Source organism: Pelodiscus sinensis, chromosome 6 (assembly GCF_052426305.1).
Source record: "Pelodiscus sinensis isolate ZL-2025 chromosome 6, ASM5242630v1, whole genome shotgun sequence".
Taxonomy (NCBI): Eukaryota; Metazoa; Chordata; order Testudines; family Trionychidae; genus Pelodiscus; species Pelodiscus sinensis.
The window spans coordinates 128,144,827-128,172,734 of NC_143057.1; the positions used below are offsets into that span (position 1 = coordinate 128,144,827).

The 27,908-nt window shown below is 49.7% G+C and overlaps 1 protein-coding gene across 1 annotated transcript in view; it reads left to right on the forward strand.

Moving 5' to 3' along the window:
* DNAI1 (dynein axonemal intermediate chain 1) overlaps positions 1–27,908 on the forward strand; it is a 217,942-nt gene that overhangs the window by 29,338 nt on the left and 160,696 nt on the right. The window contains exons 5-12 of the mRNA XM_075932798.2: positions 1,686–1,812; positions 3,545–3,624; positions 6,051–6,176; positions 9,019–9,078; positions 12,049–12,183; positions 19,680–19,764; positions 24,510–24,627; positions 26,903–26,946. Of these exons, the coding sequence (XP_075788913.2) occupies positions 1,686–1,812; positions 3,545–3,624; positions 6,051–6,176; positions 9,019–9,078; positions 12,049–12,183; positions 19,680–19,764; positions 24,510–24,627; positions 26,903–26,946 (775 nt within the window). The remainder of the gene's footprint in view (positions 1–1,685; positions 1,813–3,544; positions 3,625–6,050; positions 6,177–9,018; positions 9,079–12,048; positions 12,184–19,679; positions 19,765–24,509; positions 24,628–26,902; positions 26,947–27,908) is intronic.

Consider the following 27,908-nt stretch of genomic DNA (forward strand, 5'->3'; position numbering starts at 1 on the left):
TGTAACTCGCAAAAGGAGAATTGAGCCCCTTGGGAGCAGATATGGGGCCACATCTTCCCCTCCATTCCATTCACATGGTTTGACGCCAGTCATGGCTGTGGTGCAAGAGAGAAGAATGTGACCCAGGGGATGAGTTACCTGTTCCTGCAAGACCTTCTCAATGGCTACAGTGGGCTTGATGTCAGGCTCTGAGACATCCCTCGAAGCTGAGTCCAGTTCGTGCCAATTAAAACAGTGTTTGCTTTAAGGAGCGTTATTACATTAGCACTTGACTGCAATGGCTGCTTCTTGCTTTTGAGTGCCACTGAATGTGTTGCTATTGATCTCCAGGGCCCTGTAGGGTTGGAGTCTTAAGGGTTGTGCTATGAAGTGTGATTGTCACCTGAGCAGGCATGTCCAGGCTAGCTTTAATCTAGCTAGCCTAGGTAACAATAGGAGTGCAGACACAGCAACATCTATGTTACACACACATCTGACAGTCATAGGTATGGCGTGTCTAGTATTGCCATGGTATATACAATATTAAATATGAACAGTCTTCCTAAGTGACATGTATTAAGCTCGTCCCACAATTCTGTTCACTTATGTCATTCTCTTTCTCTCTCTATATCTACATACTAGAAGACTAACCCGGAGTTGCTTGGGTCTTTCAGGGCAGGAAACTGGAGGTGTGTGGGGTGCAGGAGTCAGGGTTGTTGAAGCAAACGCTCCCCTCTGTTTTGGCGTTTAACAAACATCTTTATTGATCAATAAGGCAAGAGTGAGCCAAACGTGACCCCAGCAGAGCCGGGCCCAGTAAGGCTGTTCAACACAATCAGTCCTAGTATTTTATACACTTAACCAAACAAGTCTGACGTCAGGGCAAGAAATCAAAGCGAACTTCAAAGAGGAATTATTATCAGCAAAGAAACAGGTTTTAGGGAGTAAGGGCTTCAGCTTAAAATAGTTCAACAACACATTCCAACAGCCCATCCTTCTGGCGTTTTCTTACATCACTGAAGGTCAGTTCACTCCCTCTAGTATACATGCAGACACAAGAAACTGAAATGGCTTTTGTTATACAGAATGGCTTCTAGCTAAATATGAAATGGTTTCCACAGGGTTATGGGTTGGGGAGGGGCTCAGGGCAAGGGCTGGGTGTGTGTGTGCAGGAGTCAGAGCAGGGAGTAACGAGAGGCTCAGGGCAGGGGGTGAGGTTGGGGCTTGGGGAGGGGTTGGGGGCTCAGCACCAGGGGGTGGGTATGGCCACCAGCTTCTCCCTGGGACTGGCCCATGGTGGTGGTGGCCACGTGCCCCTCCCACTGGCTTCTCTCAGGGCAGGGTGCACCCAACCCTCCTGTTTCCCCGCTTCCCGATTGTCAGAGTTTGTGGCAAGAAGATACTGAGGTGGGGGGAGTGCGGCACCTTTTATACCAGAGTGGTGCCGTGTGTGTGTGGGGGGGGGGGAATAATGTTGCTGGAGGCACTCCCCTACGGGGGCTGCTAGGGGAAAACACATCTCAAAGAACACCAGTTACGGAATTCCTCTTGGCTTGGACTCTGCAGCGAAAACGAGAGTGAGTAACCAGCGCACCCATTTATCAGTGTACAACCGGATGTGCTTTGACTCCTACAGGCAAAGATTGTTCCTGATCAAATCCTTCATCGGTCCAGATGAGATTTTTTTTTGTCTTCGTCCTCTGTAGGAACGAGCATACAGGCCAATAAGCTACGTGGACCAGCTGGCCATTCACTTCTCCTTAGATGGGAACCTGTTACTCAGAGACTCGGATGAAGGCAGACGGCAGAGTGCCAGAGCACTCTTGGAAGCAGGTATGTTTATGACATATTCAGAAAGCCCTGGGTTAGGCAATCTCCATTATATTAATAGAATAAATTATCTCCTAGAACTGGAAGGGACCTTGAAAGGCCATCTAGTCCAGTCCCCTGCCTTCACAGCAGGACCAAGTACCATCCCTGATGAATTTTTGCCCCAAATCCTTAAATGGCCTGCACAAAGATTGAACTCACAACTTTGGGTTTAGCAGGTTAATGCTCAAACCACTGAGCTATCCCTTCCCTCCTATTAGAGAGGGAGCACGCTGAGATCTGAGGCCAGGCAATGGAGCGACACTTACTCTGGCTAGCAGTCTTAATTGTGGAGAGAGACTTCATAAACCACAAACTGTGTATTTGCTACTTCTGACAGTCTGCAGTCAGTGTCCCTGAACCCAGGTGTGCACTAGTACAAGGATCTAAGATTCCCAAAGCACTGCAGAAGGTTTAAGTGCTCTTCCATTAAAATAAATAGGAGATACATGTCTGATCCCTTAGATTACTTAGAAAATCTTATGCACAGAGTCGGAGTGATAGTACGATTCAGAGTCTTCAGAAGTGTGCCAGCAAGTAGGTCTGCCTTCGTGTTCCATGATGGACAGTTCAATCTTTGAGGAAGACTCTCCAATGCTCCAGCTGCTTCCTATTATTATTTGCTCCATGGAACAGAGGACTGCCGATAGCCAGAATTAACTGAAAGGCCAGAACGGGTCATGGATGTGTGTTTTCTAACATGGCAGCTGGCAGGCCTGAAGGTGCCATCTTGCGAGCCCCTGAGAGTCTTAGTTACCTGTGGCTCTCTCGGCTTTCTGCTCTTTTCTTTGCACCAGTGTTGAAATCTGTACCAGGATTTAGAGCAGTGTTTCTTAAAACTGTGTTCTGTGGCACGCCAGTGTGTCTCAGAGAACCACAGAGTTCAAAATGGCCGCTCTTAAAGGGACAGGCAACTTTTTTTTTTTTTGCTGAATATCTCCCCCTCTCACCCCACCGACCCCCTTTTTTTTTTCTCAACAAGAAATCCTTGGTGTTCTTCATAAAAAAAAATATTGTTTGGGGTTCCTCGGTCTTAAAAAGTTTAAGAAACACTGATTTAGAGTAAACATAGAGGGCAGTGGAATTGACAGTGCCGTGTATGTGCATCCCCGTAGCAGATATCGGCACATGTCCGACTGGGCTGTGGGTGTCTAGAAACCATGGTCTTCATACCAGTGAGAGGTTAGATGGTGGTGCTGGGTACTTCGCCTAAGGCATGCTTCTCTCACATCATTGTTACATTTTGTTCCTGTCCGCATGTGACCACGCTAACATCGTCTGGCCACAGGCATTCGTCACGGCCATGTTTGAACGTGGCCAGTTTTGTAGGGGAGACAAAGCCAGGATGCAACTGTTTCCTGAAGAAGGGTGCAGCCCAAATCAGAGCTGAGTGGCATGTGATCTGGATTCAGCCAGACTTGGATCTGCTGCAGCCTCTTTTAGCAATGACCCTGACACTCTCTCTCTTTCTCTCTCTCTGGCTTTGAAGAAGGTGACTTGCCTCGTTAGCTCAGCCCTCATGAAGTGGGGACAGTAATAGTGATGTACGTGGCCGGCAGGGCTCTGTGCTTGCTACTCAGCTAGAGTTTGTAAAGCATTTTGGAGAGAGAAGGATGTAGTCGCTTTGCACTGGTGTGGTGGAAGACGGAAAGTGTCTGTTAGCTAGAGATGATTAACATATCTGGGTTGTTTTCAGAACTGGCTCCCGTTCAGTCCACCGTGATAGAAGCTGAAGAGACAGAGCTCCAGGAAGAAGGCAGCAAAGAAGATATGCCGGTAATGCTTCACAACCACCTGCAAGCTCTCAGTAGGATTTTAAATACTAGAGTCTGAGCTCAGCTGGCACGAGCAGTCTCACTCCATGCTTGCCTATTTTATCCAGATGTGACCCATGTATGTTCTGCAAGGTTGCCTGCAGTCTCCCTATCTTTAACATGGAGGTGATGCCCTCTGCACTCCTGAAAGGGGTGGGCCCTCAGGCAAAAGGGGTGGGGCCAAAGCAGCTGGCCCTCAGTGCCATCTGGAGCATTGCACCCCTCCCCCCAGCTCTTAGAGTTGACCAGAGTGCATGGAGTAGCACTTGGGTGGCAATTCAATGGAGGCCAGGGCTTCGGCCACAGCTGGCTGGGAGCCCTGGGCCTCTTAGAATCTCTGGGCCTTGGGGCAATTGTCCCATCCCTCTGCAGGTGGGCCGGGCCATGGAGATGAAAGATGCCAGCATATTGTGTGTTATCTTGAGCCAGACGCTCCACCCTGATGAAGCATGGTTTGCTGGGACATTTCTCTGTGGACATCATTTCTGTGGTCAGGAGGGGCGGTGGCTGTAATCCGCTCCATTTCCCACACATGACACGTGGCCCCTGGGTTACTAGCCAGTTGCCGATGTGAACCAGAGCTGAGCAAAGCTTGGAGGCCGTTGCTCTCTGCTACTACAGCACTGTGGTTTCATCCACGTGTAAGGTGCCTGTTGCCATGCATCGTCAAGTGCAGTGCCATGACAAATGATGCAAATTAATTCCAATAAAGCTATGTACAGTCCTGACAGCCATTTAAAATACAGGCCACCCCCCGCCACAGCCAAGCAAACCATTACCCAGCTTCATGAGAGGAACAGAAACTCCAACAGCAGCAAAATAAAGTGAAGGCGTGAAAGAATCAAACACGAGCCAGCGGAAATAACTGAGCCTTGGTCTAAACTCCCCTTATTTCAAAATAACAAGCGGAGCATCCACACGACCAAGCCTGTTATTTCAAAACTAGCCAATAACCCATCATACAACGGGATTTTTCGGGACTCTCCTCCATGTCTGTCTGTCTGTCTCTCTCTCTCCTCTCCTCCACCTCCTGCCTCTCTCTCCATCTCTGTTTCTCTTCTCCCCCTCCTGCCTCTCACTCTCCCTGTCTCTTCTCCTTCCCCTCCTGCCTCTCATTCGGCCGGACCCCGCCCGCTGGCCACGTACGTCAGCGCCCCGCCCTCTTCCCCTCCCGCTGTGGCACTTGGCTGTGTTCTGCGCCACTCAGCCGGGCCACCGCAGGGGAGCAAGCAGAGTAAGCGTCCGTTTGCGCTCCCCCACGGCAGCCCAGCTGAGCAGCGCAGAACTCAGTCGAGCGCCACGGTGGGAGGCAAGAGCGCCCCCCAGAGGTGAGTCTGTAACGCTACAGCATGTAATGCAACTCGTGTAATGCTACAGCGTTACAGACTCACAGACATTGGGCTACTATATATATGATAAGGGGCTGCTAACTTTGAAATAATCACTCCTGCTTCCCATGAGGAATCACACTGATTCTGAAATAGTTATTTCAAAATAGTGGTTGTGTGGATGCTCCACTGCTGCTATATCAGAATAACGACTCCCCAGAGTCAGTCAAAGTCATTGCTCCCCAGTGTTCCCTGGGCTCTAAGCAGAGGTGGGGCGTCCACATTAGGGGAGCCATCCTGGGACTAACGTTGAGGCTTCCCTGTAGTGTGGACGTGCTATTTCGAAATAGTTATTTTGGGAGTTATTGTTTCCGAGCGTAGACATGCTTTGAGACTGGTGGCCTGACCTAGAGGCAGCCAGTGAGGAAGGGACAGTGCAGTGCGAAGCTCGCTCCTTTCCTGTATTCAACCTAGGAACCAAGAGCAGATTAATTTCAGGTGATGTTAACTGCCTTGGTGGGAAGAGGCAATTACCAAAGTACTAGGAAGCCAGGATAATAAAGAGCTAAATATACGAGATCAAAGGCCTTTGAACTAGGCCTTTGGGCGTCTGATAGCCAGCACAGATCACAAGGAGAGGATGAAACTGACTCTGTTCTATTCAAAGGAGCAGGCGAGTAGTAACTTCCGGCAACTGCTAAAACCTCTAGCTCGGTTTCAGAGGGGTGGGAAGTAGGAGAACATTGCAGTAGTCCACCCCAGATCTGGCAAATCCAGGATGCCCTTGGCGTAGATAGGAGAGGTGTGTGGCTTTTCCAGATGAGTTAGTGGTGATAACAGCTACACACTCCCCTTCTTGTAACTTGGCTCTCCATGCTTAGGGTGTGGTGGAAGGTGATTCCAAATCTGAGGCCCATCTCACCGGCGGTGGCCCTACATGCCCATCAGCAGGTTCCCTCTGCAAAGCATCAGGAGCCCAAGGGATAGGCCTTGTGAAGCTGATGAAAAAGCTTTCTGAGCCACTGCAGTTCTCCGCTAAGCTTGGTTTATTCTTCTCTAGGCCGCCGCAGCAGAGGAAGCAGCGGAAGGGGAAGAGCCTGCTCCCCCGCAGCTGCGGGAACAGAAGCTCACTAACCAGTTCAACTTTTGTGAGCGGGCTTCGCAGACGTTCAACAACCCCATGCGGGTATGCGGCTGTGGCTTCCCACGGCGCCCAAGCCCTTCCTTTGTGACTGGCGTCCAGCGTGCCCGTACACCTGGTGTGCCCGTATGCCTGCCGTCCCCTGCTCGTGCCTAGTCCCCACTACGCCTCTGCCTCCCCTGCCCTCTGTGGAGTTGGTACTGGGGGGAAACAGCTTTTAAATTGGCTCCCCCAAGCACCAGCTCCTGCTGACACACCCCTTTGCTGCCTCTCTCTGATAGAGGCAGCAAGCAGGGGAGCGACTAGTTGAGTCACTAGTCGTCTATCCACTTACATATGCTTATTGAATAGTCGACCAGTCGCTTACATCCCTAGAAGAAATCCGAATGTTTATGGTCGGACTCGTACGTGCAACATTTGGGACGGGGAAGATGGTGACACAGAGTGATGTTCAGCAGAGGGATTCGCTCATGTGCTGTCAGGTGGTTCATGGGGCCGTTGCAAGTCTGGGTGGTGACGTTTCAGCCTCTTACACATGTTCAGGGTAACATTTCTGTGCTGGTTTCCCTACATCCGGAAAAGGAAGGGTGGTTCAGTGGTATTGGCACTAGCCTAGGATGTGGGGGACCTGGGTTAAGTTCCCCAGACTTCATACCTTGTGCCTTGATTTCCCATCAATAAACTGGGGTAACAAAGCACTTCCCTCCTCCCTGGTGTGTTGGGGCATCTGAAGATGGTGAGGTGCTCAGATACTTTGCTAATGGGAGCTATTTAAGAATGACACCAGTTGGGCATCCTTGATCCAGCACCCGTAGGACCTGACCGGTCCCGGATGAGGGATTTTGCTGAACCAGGGAAGGTTATTTCTGGGCCCACCCCATGAACGGTACCACTAGCTATGGCCTCCCAGCTGGCTTGCCCTGCTGCTGGCCCCTCTGCATGCAGGGAGATCCCGCTCAGGATGCCGTATGCATGCTACCTTTGACTGCTGGCACACCAAAGTAGAAGTGTAGCCATGGTGGGGTAGGCAGGATGGACTAGTAGCTGGCTTGTGCTCAGGGGGGTTAGCCCATCCTACCACCTTTGCTGTTGCAGCTGCACTTCTCTTATTCGCACACTAGCTCAGTCATGGCTAGCAGGGATCCATCTACCCGAGCCAGCATCTCCAGCTTGAGCATAGACGTACCCGCAGAAGCTGCCTTAGGTACTGTGCATGTGGTGCTTGAGCCAGCGAGGAGGTCAAACCCAACCTTCCTCAGGGTCCAGTGTACTTGTGGCAGGGAGAAATGTCCCTCCCTTTCCCTGCTGTCCCACAGCCCTGATATCCGTCACTTTTTCAGAGAGCAGGAGTTGCCGCAGCCTTTCCTTTCCAGCTAGGGTGTGTTTCCTTAGATCTCATTGTTCTACCAGCCTGGCCTAGCCAAGGAGGAGAATCAAGGTGCTATAGGAATTCGTGCGGATGGTTGGGTCATGCGCTTACCTTGGAGTCAGAACTGACATCCTGATGCTCTAGGACAGTGCTATGAGGTTCTTCGATGCTGGACAGGCTGCCTTTCAAAAACAACGTCAACCCACATTCCTGACCACTTGTAGTTACTGAAGATCGGATGACATCCTGTAAAAAAAGAGGGGTGTTAACTCTCGTGTCTTGCCTCGCTTGAGTAATTGTGTTCTTCTGAACTATATTCCCATAATATAAAAACCAGGGGTCACCAAATGAAATGAATAGGTAGCACGTTTAAAAAAACAAAAGGAAGTATTTCTCCATGCAGCACATAGTCAACCTGTGGAACTCCTTGCCAGAGGATGTTGTGAAGGCCAGGAGTTGAACAGGGTTCACAAAAGAGCCAGATACATCAATGGAGGTTAGGTCCATCAATGGCTATTAGCCAGGATGGGTGGGAATGGTGTCCCTGGCCTCTGTTTGTCAGAGGCTGGAAATGAGTGACAGGAGAGGATCACTTGATGATCACCTGCTCTATTCATTCTCTCTGGGGCACCTGGCATTGGCCACTGTGGGCAGACAGGATACTGGGCTGGCTGGATTTTTGGTCTCACCCAGTCTGGCCATTCTTATGTTTTTAAAATGCCCCTGGAATTTTACATGAACACAGATCTCTTTACTTTTTGCCAAATGCAGTCGTCAGCTATGTATGTGGCGTTCCCACTGATGATAATAGTATTTGCTTGGGTGTATTTAAAAGCAGCATCTGGCTCTTAAACCACTGTGTACTGTTACTGGTAAAGATGTGCAGCATTCCCTATGATAGGTACCTATAGTTCCTTAAACATTTTGCAACCGAACAGTTTTCTTCCAGAAAATGTCAATTTGATGACTTTGAAATGTTGCATGTACCAATTTCACTGTAATGTTTGATGGCAGAATTATTACAACATTTTGTTTTGACTTTCCATTTTATCATTTATAATATAAAAATATAAAGGTTGAAACATTTCAACTTCTATGAAATATAATAGCCAAAATGATAGAGTTGACATGAATGCTTTGACCTCAACCAAATGTTCTGATTCGGTCAAAACGAATAATTGCAGACTATTTAATTTTGTGAAAAATTACACAATTTGGATTTTTTGCTCCAATTTGGGACAAACCAAATTCAAAATCTTGGACTCTCCCACAGAATGGAAAATCCATGTTCTACCTGCCCTCTCTTTATGGCTGGAATCCTCAGTTAGTAACATTTATACAGCACTTTGGGTTCTATTTAGAGGATAGGTGCAACATCATGATCACTCCCCGTGGTTGGCAAATAGAAAAATTCTAGGCTGCTTCCACAGCTTGACTCTTCGATGGGACGATGCTTCTGCTAGAGGAGACGGGGGTTTTCACTGAGGTAGATTCTCATTCATTTCCATTATTTTTCAGGAAAGAGCATGTCAAATGGAGCCTCCACCTAGAGCAACCTTTTCTGCCACTGTTAACCAGGTAAATCCTTTCCCTTTTGTTGTATGCAATGGAGATGTGTCAGTCCCAGGATACCCCGTTGATCCAATAAAAGATAGCACCTCACCCACCTAATCCCTTTTCCTTCTTGCACATTTTTACTGAATCTTTAAGGGAGCGGGATAAGGGACTGGAAGGGAAAACATGTCACTGCAAGTAATCCTGTATGTGTTTCTAAAAGTGGAAGGCACTCAGATACTATGGTGGTGAGCCCAGATCTGGAACCGGGACCTAAAAGAATAGGGTTATTTATGTACCTGATGTGGCACTGTAATAGGAAACAAAAGGAGGTTATGAGGGGGTCTAATGTAGGTTGCCCCCAACTGAAGACCGATTGAGAGAGGTTAGGCTATATTGGTTTGGCTGTGTCTAGCAGAGACCGGAGAGCTGCATTCTGAGGATGGTGCATGCAGTGATTTTGGGCCAAAGACCTGGTACATGGCCTAGACATCAGCAGACCTTAAAGAGACCAATTTGCACAACAGCCAGCCAGCTGCATGGTTCTGCGTTTTGGAAGAAGGCTGTAGAAATTGCTGATACCAAATCGGAAAGTGGCAAGAAAAAAGAAGTGGCACTGTTAACCAAGGCTCTTTGCCGCTGCATTACTCCTCAGAAGATCTGTTATCCCTGAGAGCATGTCTCAGAAGTTCTATAGCCAACAATTATCATCCCATTTATTAACTATCAGCCAGCTTGGCCAATCTCCTGCCCTCTATGTCTTAAAGGAACATCTAGTGTATGCAAGGGGAACCACCAAAGATTTGCTTCCTTTTCTGGGGAGTTTTCCATGGAGTTATGCACATTTTCAAAGTGAAGGATTGTGGGTATTTCCCATCTATTCTCTAAACCAGGCATGTCCAAAGTCCAGCCCGCGGGCCAATTGCGGCCCGTGCTCCGGTTTAATACGGCCCCCCAGGTAATTTGGCAATATCTATCTTTTAAGGCCCCCAACGAATCCATATGTATTGAGATGAATACATTTTAAAATCTCAGTTAATGTCAGTTGGTCTAAATCAGTTATAAATATATTTGGACACAACATGTATACTTGGTGTTATGTTCCTGTTCATATTTTTTGAACTTAAAAGTTGACAGACAACCTTTATTACCAATAATATGTAATGTACTTTACAATGTTCCTGACATATATTTCAGCTTCCTTTTTTTGTCATCTGGCCTTCAGATATGAAAGGCAGAGTGATTTAACACCTGTTTAGATTTGTCATCCATGTGACGAAATGAAAAGTATGCCGTTTGCAATAAACTTTGCATAAAATAGTTAATTTGCATTTAATTTTAATGGTTCAAAGAATGTCAGGCAAAATGGTCGGCCCTCACGCATGTTCACTTCATCAAATCTGGCCCTCTTTGAAAAAAGTTTGGACACCCCTGCTCTAAACCATCTAGGAGAAGAAGCAACTTTTTTGTGGTAATATCTGATGGCCAATGCAGTAAGAAATGTAGTTAAAAAACCCAGGGAGGGCTAGTTGGTGTAAATTGGCCCAGCTCCACTGTAGATGATGGGGCAGGAGGGGGGATTCCAGTTTATATCAGCTGTTGATCTGCCCACAATTTGTTGTATTTTCTCTGTCTCTCTAAAAAGTATTGTGGACACAAATGATTATTTAGCTAACACTTTTTACCTCAGAAATACAGCAGTGCTATCTGGGCATGGAATCCAGCCACGGCTACTGATTGTTTCATAGACGCGGAATGGCTTTTTGTGATTGCTAATGATATCTGGCATCTGGCCCAGTTGGTGCTAATATGACCATTGTTCTGGAGACACAATCGTGCACAGGACAAAGTATTAATTTAACCACATTAACTGAAGCAAACCTCTGTTGTAGCAATGTGGTATGGGGATGGGAACATGCCCCTTTTTTACACTGAACAGCACTGTCCCAGATTCTCCCATAATGGGAGAGCCAAGTGTATCATTGGCGTGATGCGCAAAGTACTTGTCTGGTACAGGCCGGAGGAGTTCTCTTCTGACCATTTTCTGACAATGTGACTGCTTGGGAGATTGAGAGAACAGGACTGTCAAATGAATCAAACTGCAGCTGAGATTTTAGATTAAGATGCAGAAAACTAGGGAGAAAAGTTTCTGTTTAGTTTGTTTTAACCTCTTGTGAAATGAAATGGATTTGAACTGCTCGCTTTCTCCGTTCTTCTTTCTTCCTCTCCTTGCTCCTCTCTCGAACTGTTCCTTTCTTACCTCTCTCCTGCTCTTGCCTGCGCGCCACTTTCTATACAAGCCCCAAAGATTTAGAATATCCTCCAGCTTCTTCCCCTTCCCCCACAACCTCCCTCTCTTTCTTCCAGTCCCTGACTAATACACATTCATGCCAATGCTGTCTTCTCCATTTTGTGTTTGATTTATAATCCAGCTATCCATTTGGTCCGTCTGAATTACATTGCAAGCATCTCAGAGCAGGAATCTTGCCAAAGTGACACATATCTTCCATACAGTACTCCATGAATAATGAAAAAGGTCCTCCTCCATGCATTTGGAGAAGACCTTCCATGCTTGTGGAGCAGCATGATGGATGGTGTGAAGCCATTTGCATGTTTCGCTTGGTTATTGACTGCAAGGTCAGACTCCAAGTTACAGGTTGCTAAGCAGCTGCAATTGAATTTTTTTAGTGCAATTTTAGAAATTACCTCAGAAGCAGCTTGTTTGATCTATTAAATTCTGATCCAAGCTAGGATGACAGAGGAAATCCTGGGGCTTTAAAAATCTCAGGGCTCAATCCTGCAATCTGTATTCAGGCAAAATAACCCTTGACTTCAAACGGATTGAAGTGGGAGTGTTTCTGGTGCAAAGACACTGGTAGCTTTGTGAATGGGGTGATGTCTGGCATATACTGGTCCATGTCTGTTTGCTGGAGTGCAGTGAAGTCTCCTCTTGGATTAGACAAGAAGTTCTGACTCTCCGTCTGTCTCTCTCAGTGGGAGATCTATGATGCCTATGTGGGGGAGCTTCAGAAACTGGAAAAGTCGAAGGAGAAAGAGAAGCCAAAAGCCACGGCTGCAAAGAAAGACGAGAAGCCAAGGGGAAGAAAGTTAACCTCTCTCGAATCTCAGGTACATGCCATATGTGTAAATCATGATTCTGGACAGAGCTGGTGGTCGATCACGAGTGCATTTATATCTCTAGCCTGGCTGAATGTTAGCCGCTCAGACTTGCCAGGTGGTTGGTCCCATCCCTGAGAGCAAATAGTGATGCCATGAGAAATTCAGGAATTGGTTTTGATGATGCACAGTGTGAAGTTTCCATTTTCAAGTTGTTGCACTCTTTACGGGAGTCTAAACAATGCAGAACCAGATCCCTGATGTGAATAAAAAAAAGTTATTTATTAGTTACCATAATAGAAGAACTAGAGGACACCAAATGAAATTAATGGGTAGTAGGTTTTAAACTAATAAAAGAAAGTTCTTCTTCACACAGCGCATAGTCAACCTGTGGAACTCCCTGCCAGAGGAGGCTGTGAAGGCTACGACTATAACAGAGTTTAAAGAGAAGCTAGATAATTTCATGGAGGTTAGGTCCATAAAAGGCTATTAGCCAGGGGATAGAAATGGTGTCCCTGGCCTCTGTTTGTCAGAGGCTGGAGAAGGATGGCAGGAGACAAATCACCTGATCATTGTCTTTGGTCCACCCTCTCTGGGGCACCTGGTGCTGGCCACTGTGGGCAGACAGGCTACTGGGCTAGATGGACCTTCGGTCTGACCCAGTACGGCCATTCTTATGTTCTTATGAAATTCTGTCCTGCGAGCGAGGTTTGTGCCTCTGTGTTACTGTGCAGATCCATCATTGTGTAAGTTGTTTGACACTGCAAGTATGCAAGAAGAGGATGGAATCAGTAGAAATATTGGTTGAGATTTACAAAAACATGTAAAAGGTTTTGGGGTGAAATTTTCACAAAGGAAAGTCAGTGGAATTCAGGATGCAAGTCACTTCGGCTTTTGAAAATGCTACCTGTTGTCCATTAAAGTTACGTAACATCGTGGGGTATTTCAATCGAATATTTGTTGTATTGTTAAAAGTATACACCTACATTTTCAAACCTGACTGACAGCTGAGGCAGCCCAGATCATGACTGCGATATTGAACTTGAGCTCCATTATTTCTTCTGTAATTCTACCTTTAAAGAGATACCTAGCCGAGGGCTTGTCTACTGCCACGGTAGCATTCCAGTGTAGACACTACCTACACCAATGGGAGGGATTTTTCTGTTGTCATAGGTAATCCGCCTCCCCAAGGAGTGGTTTGCTAGGTCTGACTTCCACACAGAGACTTAGGTCAGCCTCCCCACACTGCTCAGCAGCTGCAGAATGATTGTTCCAACAGGAGCTCAGCCAGGCAGCTACCTACAAAGGGTCCGTCTGACTCCTTTATCATTAGGGGAAGCATAAACTCAGCCCTCTCCAAAACCTGATCAGACAGACGTATTTTGCATAATCCCAGGGAGTGGCCATGCTTGGGCTGTTTGGACCTTGGGGAGTAAATGCCAGAATCCCAGAGTCCTCACAGAGAAGGCCCTGCCAGCCAGCCCGTCACTGATATAACAACAGAGATCCAGCTCAAGCAACCCTGGGGAGAGCAGAAGGTCCTTCAAGGTTATTTTGAAATAGCTTATCTTGTAATCAGGCGCTGTCTACACAGTTTAAAAACCAGCTCCCCTCGCAGACTAGCTGCCTGTCGTCCTGCGTTAGTGCCTCTGATAAAGAGGCAGCAGCGCAGGGGGGCAGCAGCCCTTATCTAGGGGGGTGGGGTCTGAGCTCCTGGACCCAGCACAAGCCAGAACTGAGCTGGGCTGCCTGCCTACCTGGCTCCTAATACACTTTAAATGCAGAGCCACAGTGGGGGTAGGCCCTGGAGCTGTCACAAGCCAGGAATGAGCCGGGCTGCCGGCCAGCCTGCTAAAAAATGTACTGGCAGGGTTGGGGGAGGAAATGTATGTAGTCTATAGCATTAACCAATAAGCTTTTGCTTATTGGCTAATTGACTACACAATTCCATCCCTAGTGCGAGAACTGTCAGTACATCCTTTTTGGGGCCACCAGTAAACTAGATCTGACATGCGTGAGATTTCAAAGGTATCATTAGTGTTATTTATTGCTGATATGGCATTGTTGATGGCGCTTTAAACAAACACAGATACACCAATCCTGCAGGCCCAAAGAGTGATGACAAACAATACAATGGGCGAGTAGATTTCAGCCGCGCGCCCCGTTCATTTGCAGCGTGCGCATGCGCAGTATGGGTTGGCGAGCTGTTTTTCTGTCAAGCCCTGTTGACGACAATAGGAGTTGCTCGTGCAGAAAGCTTGGATTGGGCTGTTGGTTTAGACGCACGCCTGTCTGATATGATGTACTGTGTAAGGGACTGGTTCTGCCGTGCTTGTGGGCATGCGCTGTCCCACTGAAATCCATGAGTTTTTTAGCTTGAGCTAGGACTGCTTGCACTTTCGTTATCTACTTGGGAGTATGGGATTGCCAGAAGTAGATCATTAAACTAGAAGTGAAGCTACATTGTACCACACTGCAGCATGCTTCACTGACTACAGCAGGAAGCTTTACATTGACGTTTTGAAGATCCCGTTGGCTTTTTCCTTTTCACTAGTAGTTCTTTCCAGCAGTGACTCCGGGGAAACAAAAAGAGCAACATGTTCTGAGCAAGTGACAGGAAATGCTGCTTCCTGCAAAACTGTCAGCCTGTTCTGACTGTTCAGAGCCAGGAGGGGTCACTGAGTCACATTCCTGGGTGTAAAGTACGGCATAGAGAATTTCCTGATCTGCTAAGGCTGGTGCTGTACAAACTGAATGATCAACTCCATTAATTCAGGACTAGAATCCTTTGTTCTCCCCTGGTGAACAGTACCGTACTCCATGAGTGAGCCCACGGAGGGGAGAGTCTGCAAGGTCATAGAATCCTAGAGCTGGAAGAGACCTCAGGAGGTCATCAAGTCCAGCCCCTTGCCCAAGGCAGGACCAATCCCAACTAAATCAACCCAGCCAGGGCTTTGTCAATGTCTCCTAAGCTGAGTTTGGGGTGGAAAGTATAATATTGTACCATCCTGAATGGGGCTTTTTCAGCCTCCTCAGAAGCAGAGCTTGTCAAACAGTCAAAATCAAATAACAAGAGGATTTGGGAATATTTTTGTGCCTAAAAGTGTTGATTTCAGTTCATCGTAATTAACGGGGGCATAGCTGTAATCTGGAAGCACCTGGATGACCTCTGGGTGTGTGTGAAAATGTTGGTAAATCCTGAATGTTAGCAAATAGTTCAGCTGAAAACTCAACCCAGCCGCCTGGTTTGTGAATCACTCACTATTCTCAGCCCTGCTGTTTAAAATGAATCCATTATCCAGCCCAGCGGCAGTAGCTGTCCCGTGATCATGACGTGACGAAGGACACAATGTGAACAGATAATAGGGACAATGAACAGGTCCTGGACACTCCATCCTCTGAAATGATTTACCTTTGTGGCTGTGTAATATAACAGGGTTCTGGGGACACTGCTGAGAGGGGCAAATCAGGGTGAATTGCTTAAAGACAGGGCTACTTCCAGCCCAACACTGGGGGTCCTCTTCTATAAGGCACCAAACCAAAAAAGGGCACTTCTGTCTACCACACTGGCCAGCAAGAAGTCACCCACGCACAATCCCCTGAGACATTCCTGCTTCTCCTGGCCCACAGCCAGTACCACACCTTAGAGAGGTTACGAAAATCAGTCTCATCAAATCCGATGAACAGCTCCCCTATCCCAAAGGCCCAGTCACATTCCCAGGTCAATGTATGGCTCCGAGAACTCTGTGCCAGTCCTTTGGAATCTAAACTCGAAGGGTTGATTAAGAAAAGAAAGAAAGTAGTGGTGTTTAAAGGAATCCGAGGACACACACTGATGCAAAGTTCCTGGGGCAGGCTTGTAGCCGAGAGGGAACAAACTGCTGTCTTAATAGTTTCTGGAATACATCCTTTCATGGGCATCTGGTAGCCGAGGCGGGGGGAGGTTTTACCTTCCCAAACCGCCAGGCATGGCCCCTCCCACACTCCGCCCCCAGAACACCTACAGCAGGCCTTCTGGGGAGGGTGTTACTGCCCCCAGCACCCACCCTCCCTGTGCTCTGGGACAGGGAAGCTGGAGCCGTGCGGCTCCTCCCTCCCCTGTGCTCAAGGGCCGGGGAGGGCCTCCCTGGTGCTCCGGGATGGGGAGGCTCAGAGGAGGCTGAGGCGCATGTGCTCACCTCCTCCCTTCTTTTCCCCTCCCCGTGGGGGGGGGGGGGCAGGACCTCAGCAGAGGGATGGGGCTATAGGTGGGGCTGGAGGCCTGCCTCCCCCAACCCTAGTAGCACCGACCACCCTTGCATCTTTTGTTAGGTCACCAGTCCTTTCAGACTCAATTGATAGTGAAGATGCTTCCGATGAGATGAGCTGGAGTGAAGACAGGAATGACGACCAAGGCGGAGGAAGCCCCCGGGTCCTCTTTATACCTTTGCCCATGTGGAGGGAAAGTCATTGTTCTCCTTGTGTGAAAGTACCTCCCAAAATGGGAGCAAGTCATCTGTCTGTGCATGGCCCAGTCCTTTTTAGCTAGCAGCCATGGCTTGCTTCCTGCGCTGACCATTCACAGCAAAGTCCTCAGCTATGGACTGGCAGCACTTGAGGTGCGTGGTCAGTGAAGTGCTGCTATTCCTGGGGTGGGCAGTCATTTTTGATGGGGGCGCCACTCCAAGATTTTGGAAAGTGGTCGAGGGCCGCACTCTTCCAGGATATCAGTGGAGGCATTCCGGGGTCTGGGATAGAGGTTGGGTGCAGAAGGGAGCTTGGGGTAAAGGATTGGGCTGCAAGAGGGAGATGGGGTCTGGGAGTTTGGGTGAAGGAGGCGGTTGTGACCTAGGGCATGCGACTGGGATGCAGGGTTTTGGGCTGTGACCTAGGTTAGGAGGGGATTGTGATCTGGGGCAGATCATAGAATCCTAGAACATTACAACTGGAAGGGACCTCAAGAGGTCATCAAGTCCTGCCCCCTGCCCTCGCGGGTGCCAGATCTGGGAGGGGGTATGGGTCTGTGGAGGGGGGGAGAAGGTTGGGGAGGGGGAGGGTGGGGGTGCCAGGGGCAGGCTCTGGCTGGGAGGTGCTTACCAGCAGGAGCCTGAGGCAGACTGTCTGCTGCAGGCTGCTCACTGCTCCACATGGCTCCATTCCGAGCATGCGGGGAAGGGGCAGGAGGGGGGGAGGGAGGAGGAGGAAGGAGGGAGAAGGCTTCCTACACTTCCCCTGCTCCCAGCAAATTTCTCAGCTCCTATTGGTCAGAAACTGAGAGATTGGCCAATGGGAGCTAAGAAATTTTGCTGGGGGGCAGGAACAGCATGAGAAATCTGCCTCCTCCATCCCCAGCCATCTGGAACAGAGAACAGTTGGTTTGTAAACCATGGATCGATGTGAGGCAGCCGTGGGCTGGATGCAGTGGCTTGGCGGGCTGGCAGTCTCTTGCCCACCCCTGGGCTATTCACTTGACTAGCTACCCATTCACCAAGGTTGGCCAAGCCCGTTGATAATCTCCGATAAGCAAACGTTTGAAATACAAGTACAGAGCCACTTTTCATGACTTCAAATACAAACACAAGACATGCCCAGGAGCAGCATCACCAGAATCAGCGAATCATCCGCTTTCCATAGACATCTCACTTGGCCCACTTTGCACAAGATTTGGTGCAACATTTAACTGCGGTGGCAACAATGTTTTGCATGTTCACATCAGAATCTAGTCACCTCACAGGCCGTCTTTAGCACTTTGCTTGTTTAGGGTGTCCTGTAAACCTCGTTTCACGAGGCATAAGGGATCGGTCGGCAAAGACGTCCCCAGCCGACAGATCCGCATCTAAACTGCCGTGCTGTACCAGATCAGCTGATCATCGGCACAGCGCAGTGGCCATGTTTATTTTAATGAAGTGGGGATTATTTAAATCCCCGCTTCTTTGCCTATGCGGGGGAAACTAGTTTACATGGCTCCGTCGACGGAGCCATGTAGTCTCTAGACATACCTTGAGAGTGTAACTCTCTGGCCGTTTTGGTACAATGGAGTTAAGTGTCCTCTGCTGATCTTCACTTCATGGGGCCATCTCAGACATGAAGCTGGGAAGCTTAAGAGTGAAAAGAACATGGTGATGTTCCCACTGATCTCTGTGGGGATCAGCAGGGTATTGCTCCCTCTGCGGGTACAGCAGTACTTACTGACAAGGGGCAGGGAGAAGCAGTGACTGCTAGTCTCTGTTGAAGGCAATGTAGCTGACTCGGCGGACAATGAAGATCCAATATGGCCTATCTTTTGTTCTTCATATGCCTGTGGCATACAAATTTGTTGAATTGCTCCCTTCATATCTTCAGCATTTTAGCCACCATGTCCAGGAGCCTTGTTCAGCGCAAGGTGCTGGTGAGAGCCAGCGACAGGTCTAAACTTGGGTTCCCAACATTGCCAATGCTGGTGGAGTGGAACCATAGCTAGCAAAAGCAGGGAATTGCTCGGGAGAATCTCTAGAGTCGATGGACGCGGTGGTGACTGGATAATCAGAGAAAAGAAGGCATTGCAGGAATCGAGAATTGTGGGGGAAGTGATTTTTATTCAGCTCTTTTACATTTGTGTTAACGCCCATTTGATTCCAATGGATAAGGCACATTTTAGAGAAAGGCAGTGGTTGGTTATCCATCGCCACCCCCCTGCCATGCACTTTCTAAGAAGTTGCGAACGTATCAATATGCATACTGTGAAATTTCTAACTATTCCTCTGCCAGGCTCTAGGACAGAGCACAATTGTTATCGCTAAGGTACATGCCGAAAGATCCTGTGTTCAGGGTTGTCCAGGAACTGTTCATTTTGAGGGGAGGCGGACCCAGGGCTTGGGTGACTGGGGGCTTGGAGTTTATCACCCCTGGCACCATTTCTTCCCCCTGAGGCCTTGGGCCTACAGTAGTCCTTCCCCCAGAGCCCCTGCTCCTGCACAGCCCCTTCCCTTGGAGCCCCCACACTGTCCATTTCTCCCAAGACTCCACCCTCATACCTCCCCTTCTCCCTCTAGGCCTTGCCCTTGTGCTGTCCTGTCTTCCCAAGCTCCACCCTTGCACCATTCCTCTCCCCAAGACCTACTCCTATCTTGCTCTTCCCCCTCAGATCCTGCCCCTACCCCATTACATGTTCATCACCCTCCATGTTCTGGTGTCCCTGTAGCATGTCGTCTGCAGAATGGAATTTTCCACTGTGCTAAGACAGTTGTAAGACAATAAGAGCTTTATTCTTATGGACATTCAAGGCACCTAGCTGTCCCATGTCTTTGAAAATCCTCCCCCTTCCTCCTCCCCCCGTGACCGACTCCATTAGCTATATGCTGTGTGCTGCTGTTGATCTGCATACAACTTAAAAGTTGAATTCCTAGAGATTTATTGAAAGGCTTTTAAACCCGTTGGGCTATGCTTATCCCCGAGAGACCCTGAAGCTCCTTTTCCAGGGAAGCGCTGCACAGGAAGTAATTTCCCTTTCTTTCAACACGTTGCTTGTAAAATGTTTTCCTGTTTGGCAGGGCGATGACGTAACCAAGGTGACCAAGGCAGCTAAAATAGTGGAGCGGATGGTCAATCAGAATACCTTTGATGACATTGCGCAAGGTACGGCGCCCTCCCCGGAGACTTCCATTCGCACCCAGGCTGGACATTGTGGCCAGAGTGGTGAGAGCTCCTTTGAGAAGGCAGGCTGCGGGTTCTCGTCTGTGGGGTTCGCATGCCTGGCCCTCTGGCTCCATTAGAAAGTCCAGCCCGAATCAGTGACAACTGGCCATTCCGTGGCTCAAGCCCTGGATCACCCCTCAGAGAAGTCAGAGGCTACTCAGGTGTTTTGAGCTCTGTGGCCACACCTGCTGCAAGGACTCCTCTGGAAAGCTCGCCCGGCACGGCGAGGAAGAGCAGTGGGGAGAAATGTCACTGAGGAGAGTCCCGGTTGTGCTCCAGACTGGCTGTACCATACTGACCCTGTCCAGGGTCACCATGGTAAAGTGCAATAGTCCATGAAATGTTACTTCCAACTCTCGCAGTCCCTGCAACGGAGGCGTCTGTGTGAGAGGCCACTTCCGGCAGCCTGTCCTTTGCCTGAAGGGACCACTTGAAGTGGCCCCAAAGTTGCCAACACCCTTTTGGTCGCTTCTAAAATCTACAGGCTAGATTCAGCCCAGGGTTAGACCCCTTCAGCCAACAGAAAGCAGGTACAGGCCTCCCAGCAATTGAGGCAAGTGACGGCAGCATCAGACACCCCTCGTTGCTTCCACTGGCGTGGGCACAGCCGGCCAATACAATCCCCAAAATATAGCGCTGGCTGGGAAAGTGTATGGCCACGACACATGGAGAAATCACTGATTCCATATGTACCCCACGCAGCCTCGGCTTTGGAGCCCTGAGGTGGATTCAAAGCTTCCCCTCACTGGCAGAGTCCCCGAGGGAGGGCGACAGCCTTTAATTCTAATGCCTAATGGTTATGGCAGGGAGACTGGAGTCAGGACTCCTGGGGCCTATGTTAAGCTCTGCCAGTGAATGATTAGGTGACCTCGGGCAGATCACTTATCCGTCCACCGGCTCGATTCCCCGTCAGGAAAGTGAGGCTGGTCATATTTCTCTGCCTCCCATGGATACTGTGAGGACAGATTAATTAGTGAGTCTGTAAAAGGCCAGGGTCCTCCGAGCGAAAGCACCTCCGTAGTGCCAAGGTTCATCGTGTGTTCGTTCCTCAAGTAAAACATTGCAACATGCAGCTGTTCTATCCCCATCACCCGAAGAAAGTTACAATGGGAATCTGGGGAGGCATTTTCTAGGGGAGTTAAATGTGATCTTGGTTCCAGGAGATCTGCCATTTCCTTTCATGGCACAGTCTGAGCTGCCTGTACAAACAGCTGTGCGAGCCCATCCGGTAGGCCTGCTTACAACAGGGCACAGATATCCCGGGACAGATTCCATCTATCTTGTCCCTTCTAATGGAGCCCCTCTCTCTTCCCACTAAAGTCATTCCTGACACCCGGGACAGCGGTGTTGGCGGATGTGGGGTTGTGTTAATAGAATCAATCATAGAATCATAGAATACTAGGATTGGAAGGGACCTCGAGAGTCATCGAGTCCAGTCCCCTGCCCCCATGGCAGGACCCAATACTGTCTAGACCATCCCTGAGAGACATTTATCTAACCTCCTCTTAAATATCTCCAGAGATGGGGATTCCACAACCTCCCTGGGCAATTTACTCCAGTGTTTCACCACCCTGACAGTTAGGAACTTTTTCCTAATCATAGAATCATAGAGCTGGAAGAGACCTCAGAAGGTCATCAAGTCCAGTCCCTTGCTCTTGGCTGGACCAATTCCAGCTAAATCAACCCGGCCAGGGCTTTGTCAAGCCGAGACTTAAACACCTCTAGGGATGGAGACTCCACTACTTCCCTAGGGAACCCATCCCAGTGCTTCACTACCCTCCTAGTGAAATAGTTTTTCCTAATATCCAACCTGGACCTCTCCCACCGCAACTTGAGCCCATTGCTCCTTGTTCTGCCACCTGCCCCCACTGAGAACAGCCTCTCTCCAACCTCTTTGGAACCTCCCTTCAGGAAGTTGAAGGCTGCTCTCAAATCCCCCCTCACTCTTCGCTTCTGCAGACTAAACAGACCCAAGTCCCTCAGCCTCTCCTCATAAGTCATATGCTCCAGCCCCCTAATCATTTTGGTTGCCTCTGCTGGACCCTCTGCAATGCGTCCACATCCTTTTTGTAGTGGGGGGCCCAGAACTGGACACAATACTCCAGATGTGGCCTCACCAGTGCCGAATAAAGGGGAATAATCACTTCTCTAGATCTGCTGGCAATGCTCCTCCTAATGCAGCCTAATATGCCATTAGCCTTCTTGGCTACAAGGGCGCCCTGTCGACTCATCTCCAGCTTCTTATCCACTGCAACCCCCAGGTCCTTTTCTGCAGAACTGCTACTTAGTCAGTCTGTCCCCAGCCTGTAACAATGCTTGGGATTCTTCCGGCCCAGGGCAGGACTCTGCACTTGTCCTTGTTGAACCTCCCTTGCTGCAGTTTAAGCCCATTGCTTCTAGTTCTATCCTCAGAGGCCAAGATGAACAAGTTTTCTCCCTCCTCCTTATGACACCCTTTTAGATACCTGCAAACGGCTCTCATGTCCCCCCTCAATCTTCTCTTTTCTAAACTAACCAAACCCAATTCCTTCAGCCTTCCCTCATAGGTCATGTTCTCTAGAACTTGCCTGAGGAGGACATGGCCCCTCTGCACCTGCTCACCTCACTTGGTGGTGGTTCTCCCTTTCCTTAGAATCCATGTTTCTCTCTCACTGTCTGTGTTCTTAGCACCTTGCTTCCTGGGGGTGTGTGCCTTATTTACTGTCTGTGCAGGGCTGCCACTGCCAGAAACAGCAACACATTAGTCTGTGTCTCCAAACCCCCAGGGAGGTCCCCTACGGCTCTGCAGTTTCCAAAAGAAAACGAGCAAATGTGGCCCAGTGCCGGAGCCACTGCACTTGCCATGTAGGAGACCTGGCTCTAGTCCCAGCTCTGCCACTGACCTGCTGTGTGACCTTCCCATGTCGCTTCCCATGCATTATCAGCGTGGCCAACTTTCTAACCACGCAAATCTCCGCACCTTTGCTCCAGCCCGCCCCACCCCTTCTCCGAGGCGCCACCCCCTCCCTCGGTCATGTGCTCTCCCTCTGCCCAACACTTAATTTCATCAGGCTGGGACAGAGGTTGGAGTGTGGGAGGGGATGAGGGCTCGGGGAGGGTGGGGGGAATGTGCCCTGGGGTGGGGCTGCAGAGGAGGAGGCTCAGGGTTGAGGCAGAGGGTTGGAGGCTCAGGGTGAGCTGTGGGAGGGAGTTAGGGTGTAAGACGAGGCTCAGGGCTGGCATTGGGCTGTGGGAGGGAGTTAGGGTGTGTCTGCACTACCACCCTACTTCGAACTAGGGTGGTAATGTAGGCAACCGGAGTTGCAAATGAAGCCTGGGATTTGAATTTCCCGGGCTTCATTTGCATAAAGCCGGGTGCCGCCATTTTTAAATGTCTGCTAGTGCGGACTCCGTGCCGCGCGGCTACACACGGCACGGACTAGGTAGTTTGGACTAGGTTTCCTAGTCCAAACTACCGTTACTCCTCATGGTTGGGCTGTGAAACGAGGAGTAACAGTAGTTCGGATTAGGAAGCCTAGTCTGAACTACCTAGTCCGTGCCGTGTGTAGCCGCGCGGCACGGAGTCCGCACTAGCGGACATTTAAAAATGGCAGCGCCCGGCTTTATGCAAATGAAGCCCAGGAAATTCAAATCCCGGGCTTCATTTGCAACTCCGGTTGCCTACATTAACCATCCTAGTTCGAACTGGGGTGGTAGTGTAGACATACACTTAGGGTGTAAGAGGAGGCTCAGGGCCGGGGTTGGGCTGTGGGAGGGAGTTGGGGTGTAGGAGGAGGCTCAGGGCCGGGGTTGGGCTGTGGGAGGGAGTTGGGGTGTAGGAGGAGGCTCAGGGCCGGGGTTGGGCTGTGGGAGGGAGTTGGGGTGTAGGAGGAGGCTCAGGGCTGGGGTTGGGCTGTGGGCTGTAGGAGAGAGTTAGGGTGTAGGAGGAGGTTCAGGGCTATGGTTGGGCTGTGGGAGGGAGTTGGGGTGCAGGAGGAAGCTCCGGGGTGGGGGCTCTGGGACGGAGTTAGGCTGTGGGAGGGGTTCTGACCTGGGGCAGGAGGTTGGGTGCAGGCCCTGGCCAGGTGGCACTTACCTCAGGTTGCTCCCAGAAGCAGGCAGCATTTCTGGCTCCTATGGAGAGAGGCCGAGGGCTCTGCAGGCTGCCTGTGCCTGCAGCTCCCGTTGGCCCCGGTTCCCAGCCAGGGGAGCTGCTCGCCTGAGGGCCACATCCAGGAGCTGTGCAGTGCCAGGACAGGCAGGGAATCCTGGAATCCCAGGGCGGGCAGAGACCTCAGGAGGACTTTGAGTCCAGACCCCTGCCCAAGGCAGGACCAACCCCAACTGCAAGGGAGCCTGCCTTAGCCTCGGTGCGCTGCCAGCTGGACTTTTAGCAGCCAGGTCAGCGGGGACGCTCCTGTCGGAAGCCAGGTACCTGGCAACCTTGCCCCGATCTGTGGTGATTAGGCTGGGCCAGTCTCTTGCTCTGTGCGCGTACCGCGCCTCTATCCCACCCGGGACCCAGGCTCTGCTGGGCTAAATGCTGAATCACGGGCGGGAGACGTGCCTTGGGCACAAGCTCGGAGATCTGGGACGGCACCTGCCCTTCAGCTCGAAGGGAGAGGAGTGCCGTGATGACCCCCTGCAGGCGCTGGTCTAGGCTCTGTGCCACGCGCTGACCTTCCTCTCCTCTCCTCCCTTTGCAGACTTCAAGTATTTCGAGGACCCTGCGGATGAATACAGAGACCAGGAGGGGACGCTCCTTCCACTGTGGAAGTTTCAGTACGACAAAGCCAAGAGGCTGGCAGTTACTGCCATCTGCTGGTGAGCTCTTTGCTTGCAGATCTGAGCTCTCAAATCCTTGGGCAAGAATGGCGCGGTGGCACCTGCAGCCTCGTGAGCCTGTGTCCCCGGGAAATGCAGAACTCGGCAGTCCCGCTCCGTGACCGTGGCAGGAAGCCCGACTTCTCATTTAAAAACATTCGGGTGCTTTCCAGGGGACCTTGGCTGGAAATAATTCAACCCCGCTGCTATTCCTGGGCATGGCAAACCACGCTGGGGCCTCGGCCAGACAGCGTCTGCTGTGATGCTGAATGGTCAGACACCTGCTTGGACTCCATGGGAAGAGGAGCACAGCTGGCTGAATGTGGTGCACCCAGGCAAAAAGGTTAAAGAAACAGAACAAGGGTCCTTCCTCTGAGACCCTCCCGCCAGATGGGCTGATCTCTGGAGACCATATAGGAGGGGTCAGTCCTGCACTGGCTGGGGGGAGGGAGGAAAGGGCTGTATGACTTAATGGGTCTGTTTTTGGAAAGCAGAGGCTCTGGTCTGTGCACAGAAAACCCCCCGAGCAGGACGAAGTGCGAGTAGAATTCCATGTTGCAGTCAGGTAACTGCACATGCAAAAGGATAAGTAAGACACTTGGGGCAGGCCTACACTGTAGTTAAAAACCAGCAGCTGTCCCATGCCAGCTGGCGTGGGCTCCTGAGACTTGAGGTAAAGGGATACTCAACAGACATTCAGGCTCTTCAGGATGTTCAGGGCTTCAGGCCAGACTCTAGGAACGGGGAGGTGGAAAGGTCCCAGAGCTCAGGCTGCAGAGCCATCCTGAACATCCACCCTGCAATTAAACACCCCTTGGCCTGACCTCCCCAAGCATGGGTAAGGGGGTGCCTAATTGCAGTGTAAATCTTCCCGCTGGCTCTGTTCCAGGACAGCACTTTTCAGCGCATGCTCTACATTAAGCGTGGGTTTCAAGCACCATCCTGAATAGGGATTCTTTCCACAAGTAACTAATTGTATCGGGCATGGTTCTAGGTGTGCTTCATAGAGGGCCTTACCCAACCTAGCATTGGGAAGCTGTTGCTGCCTCAGTTTACCTTCTTCCTTCTCGCTCCAAAACATCACCACCGATATGTTCAGATTAACTTTCCTTTTCTGGGATCTCATTTACTAACATACAGTAGTACTCAGCTTCTCTCGCCCAGGCCTAGTTCATCTTTTTAATGCTCAACAGGCATCAGCATCCACAGAGCCTCCCTCTGTGCCTAAAAGTCTTTAGAATCCTTTACAAGGGCTTCACCTATATAGCCCTCCCTGTAAGGCTTCCTAGACTTTTGCAGCCCTCTCAGCTGAGATGTCTCCCTGCAGCTCCCTCTGCCTGGGAGCTCTGGAGAATCAACGCTGCCCTGCCTGCCCTCCTGCAGCGCTTACTGATCAAAATTAGTCTGAGGGGTCGTGGTGTTAGTCTGTATCTGCAAAAACAACCAGGTGTCCTGTGGCACGATTTATCTGGGCATCAGCTTTACAGAGTAAAACTCACTTCGTCACATGCATGGCATGGAAATCACAGAAGCAGGGAGATATACGAGTACTAGTGTATCAAAAGCAGGGAGTTACCAGGTGGGAAGCTCTAGAGACTAGAATCTGATTGTTGTCATCTTTGGCACAGCCCCTCCTTATCCTCTCCATGTGTTGCCGTCCTCTCCTGTTGTGTGAGTCCACACATAGGCTGTGTCTACATTGGCAAGATTTTGCGCAAAAGCTGGCGATACTGGCGGGGAGTTCTTGCGCAAGAACGCTGACCTTCTAATGTAAGAAATCAGTGCTTCTTGCGCAAGAACTATGATGCTTCTGCTCAGGAATAAGCCCTCTTGCGCAACTGTTCTTGCGCAAGAGGCCAGTGTAGACAGGCAACATGAATTTCTTGCACAAGAAAGCCCGATAGCTAAAATGGCCATCGGAGCTTTCTTGCACAAGAGAGTGACTACACTGTAACAGATGCTTTTGCGCAAAAGCACATCTCTTGCGCAAAGGCACATGCCAGTGTAGTCGCTCTCTTGTGCAAATACTTTAACGCAAAAACTCTTGCGTTAAAAGTATTTGCGCAAAATCTTGCCAATGTAGACGTAGCCATAGGGTTTGAGCCTGTGAACAATAGCCATATGCGAAGCTTCAGTCACACAGGTAATGTTTGCAGGATCAAGCCCTGGACTGTATGTTCTTTTGGGCAGGCCACGTAGCTTTATCCTGTGAAACCCATGCACGCCTGTGGAGTGAGATCATTAATACTCTCTTACGTTTACTCTCTTGTTACAGGAATCCAAAGTACAAGGATCTGTTTGTAGTGGGACATGGCTCTTGTAAGTTACAAATTAAATCATTTAGCAGTCTAAAAGGGGCATTTTGGGTTAAATGATAGCATATAGCTTAAAAATATTGCACTGCTATAGATGTGTTTACCACGATGGCAGACACCATCACAATAGTTAGGAATCTGGAATGTTGGCCTGCATTTTCTCATCCTTGTATTATTAGCATCACTTTAGATCATGCATATGTAATTTAAAAAAATCAAACATATTCTTGCTATTGCTGCTTTTATTATTTGCATTTCACTCAGTTTGTAAAACAAAAGCCGACTGGTCAGTTTCTCTTTTGTGGTAGCAGACTTTTCAGTGTCACTAACTAACTGGTTTTCCTACACTAGCACAGACAGCATCAGACAGCAACTTCCGTGTTGCAAACACCATAAGAGAATATCGGAATCTAAATAGAAATCTGTTTTCATTGAAATGGCTGAGTGCTCTAGCTGTCTACAATAGGGTAGCAGCTTAAAGCAAAGCCATAGTCAACAAGTGTTGCCCTCTAACCAGTTCCCTGAGGGTGCCAGGCTGTTATCTTTGAATAAAACCACTAGCTGCATGGGCAGCCTTGCATGATGATTAGGTTTTTCTCCCTCATGATAACTCTTTGTCATTGAAAAAGGAACTACTCCCTCTCAGCTGCACTTTGAAATTCTATTGACTTGTACTCTGCCTCTTCCTCTAACGTCTGGGCTGGGGGAGGATGCCATAGAAGCATCTCTATATAAGCATCCTCTAGCCTTAATTTGAATCCTTACCAGAGCTAACAGCTCCTTTGTCCTGCGGTGGAATTTGCACAGGCCAGGATCCGCTCTCGCACCCTGCACTAGTGTGTCTGGGATCATTCTGTGGGGCATGGATCTGTGAGCTGCCGCGACTCACGATTCTGGGAAGATCGCTCCTCTACTGCAGAATGGACAGCCTTCTAGCCCAGAACCTCCCCAGGGGCTGGCGCTGAA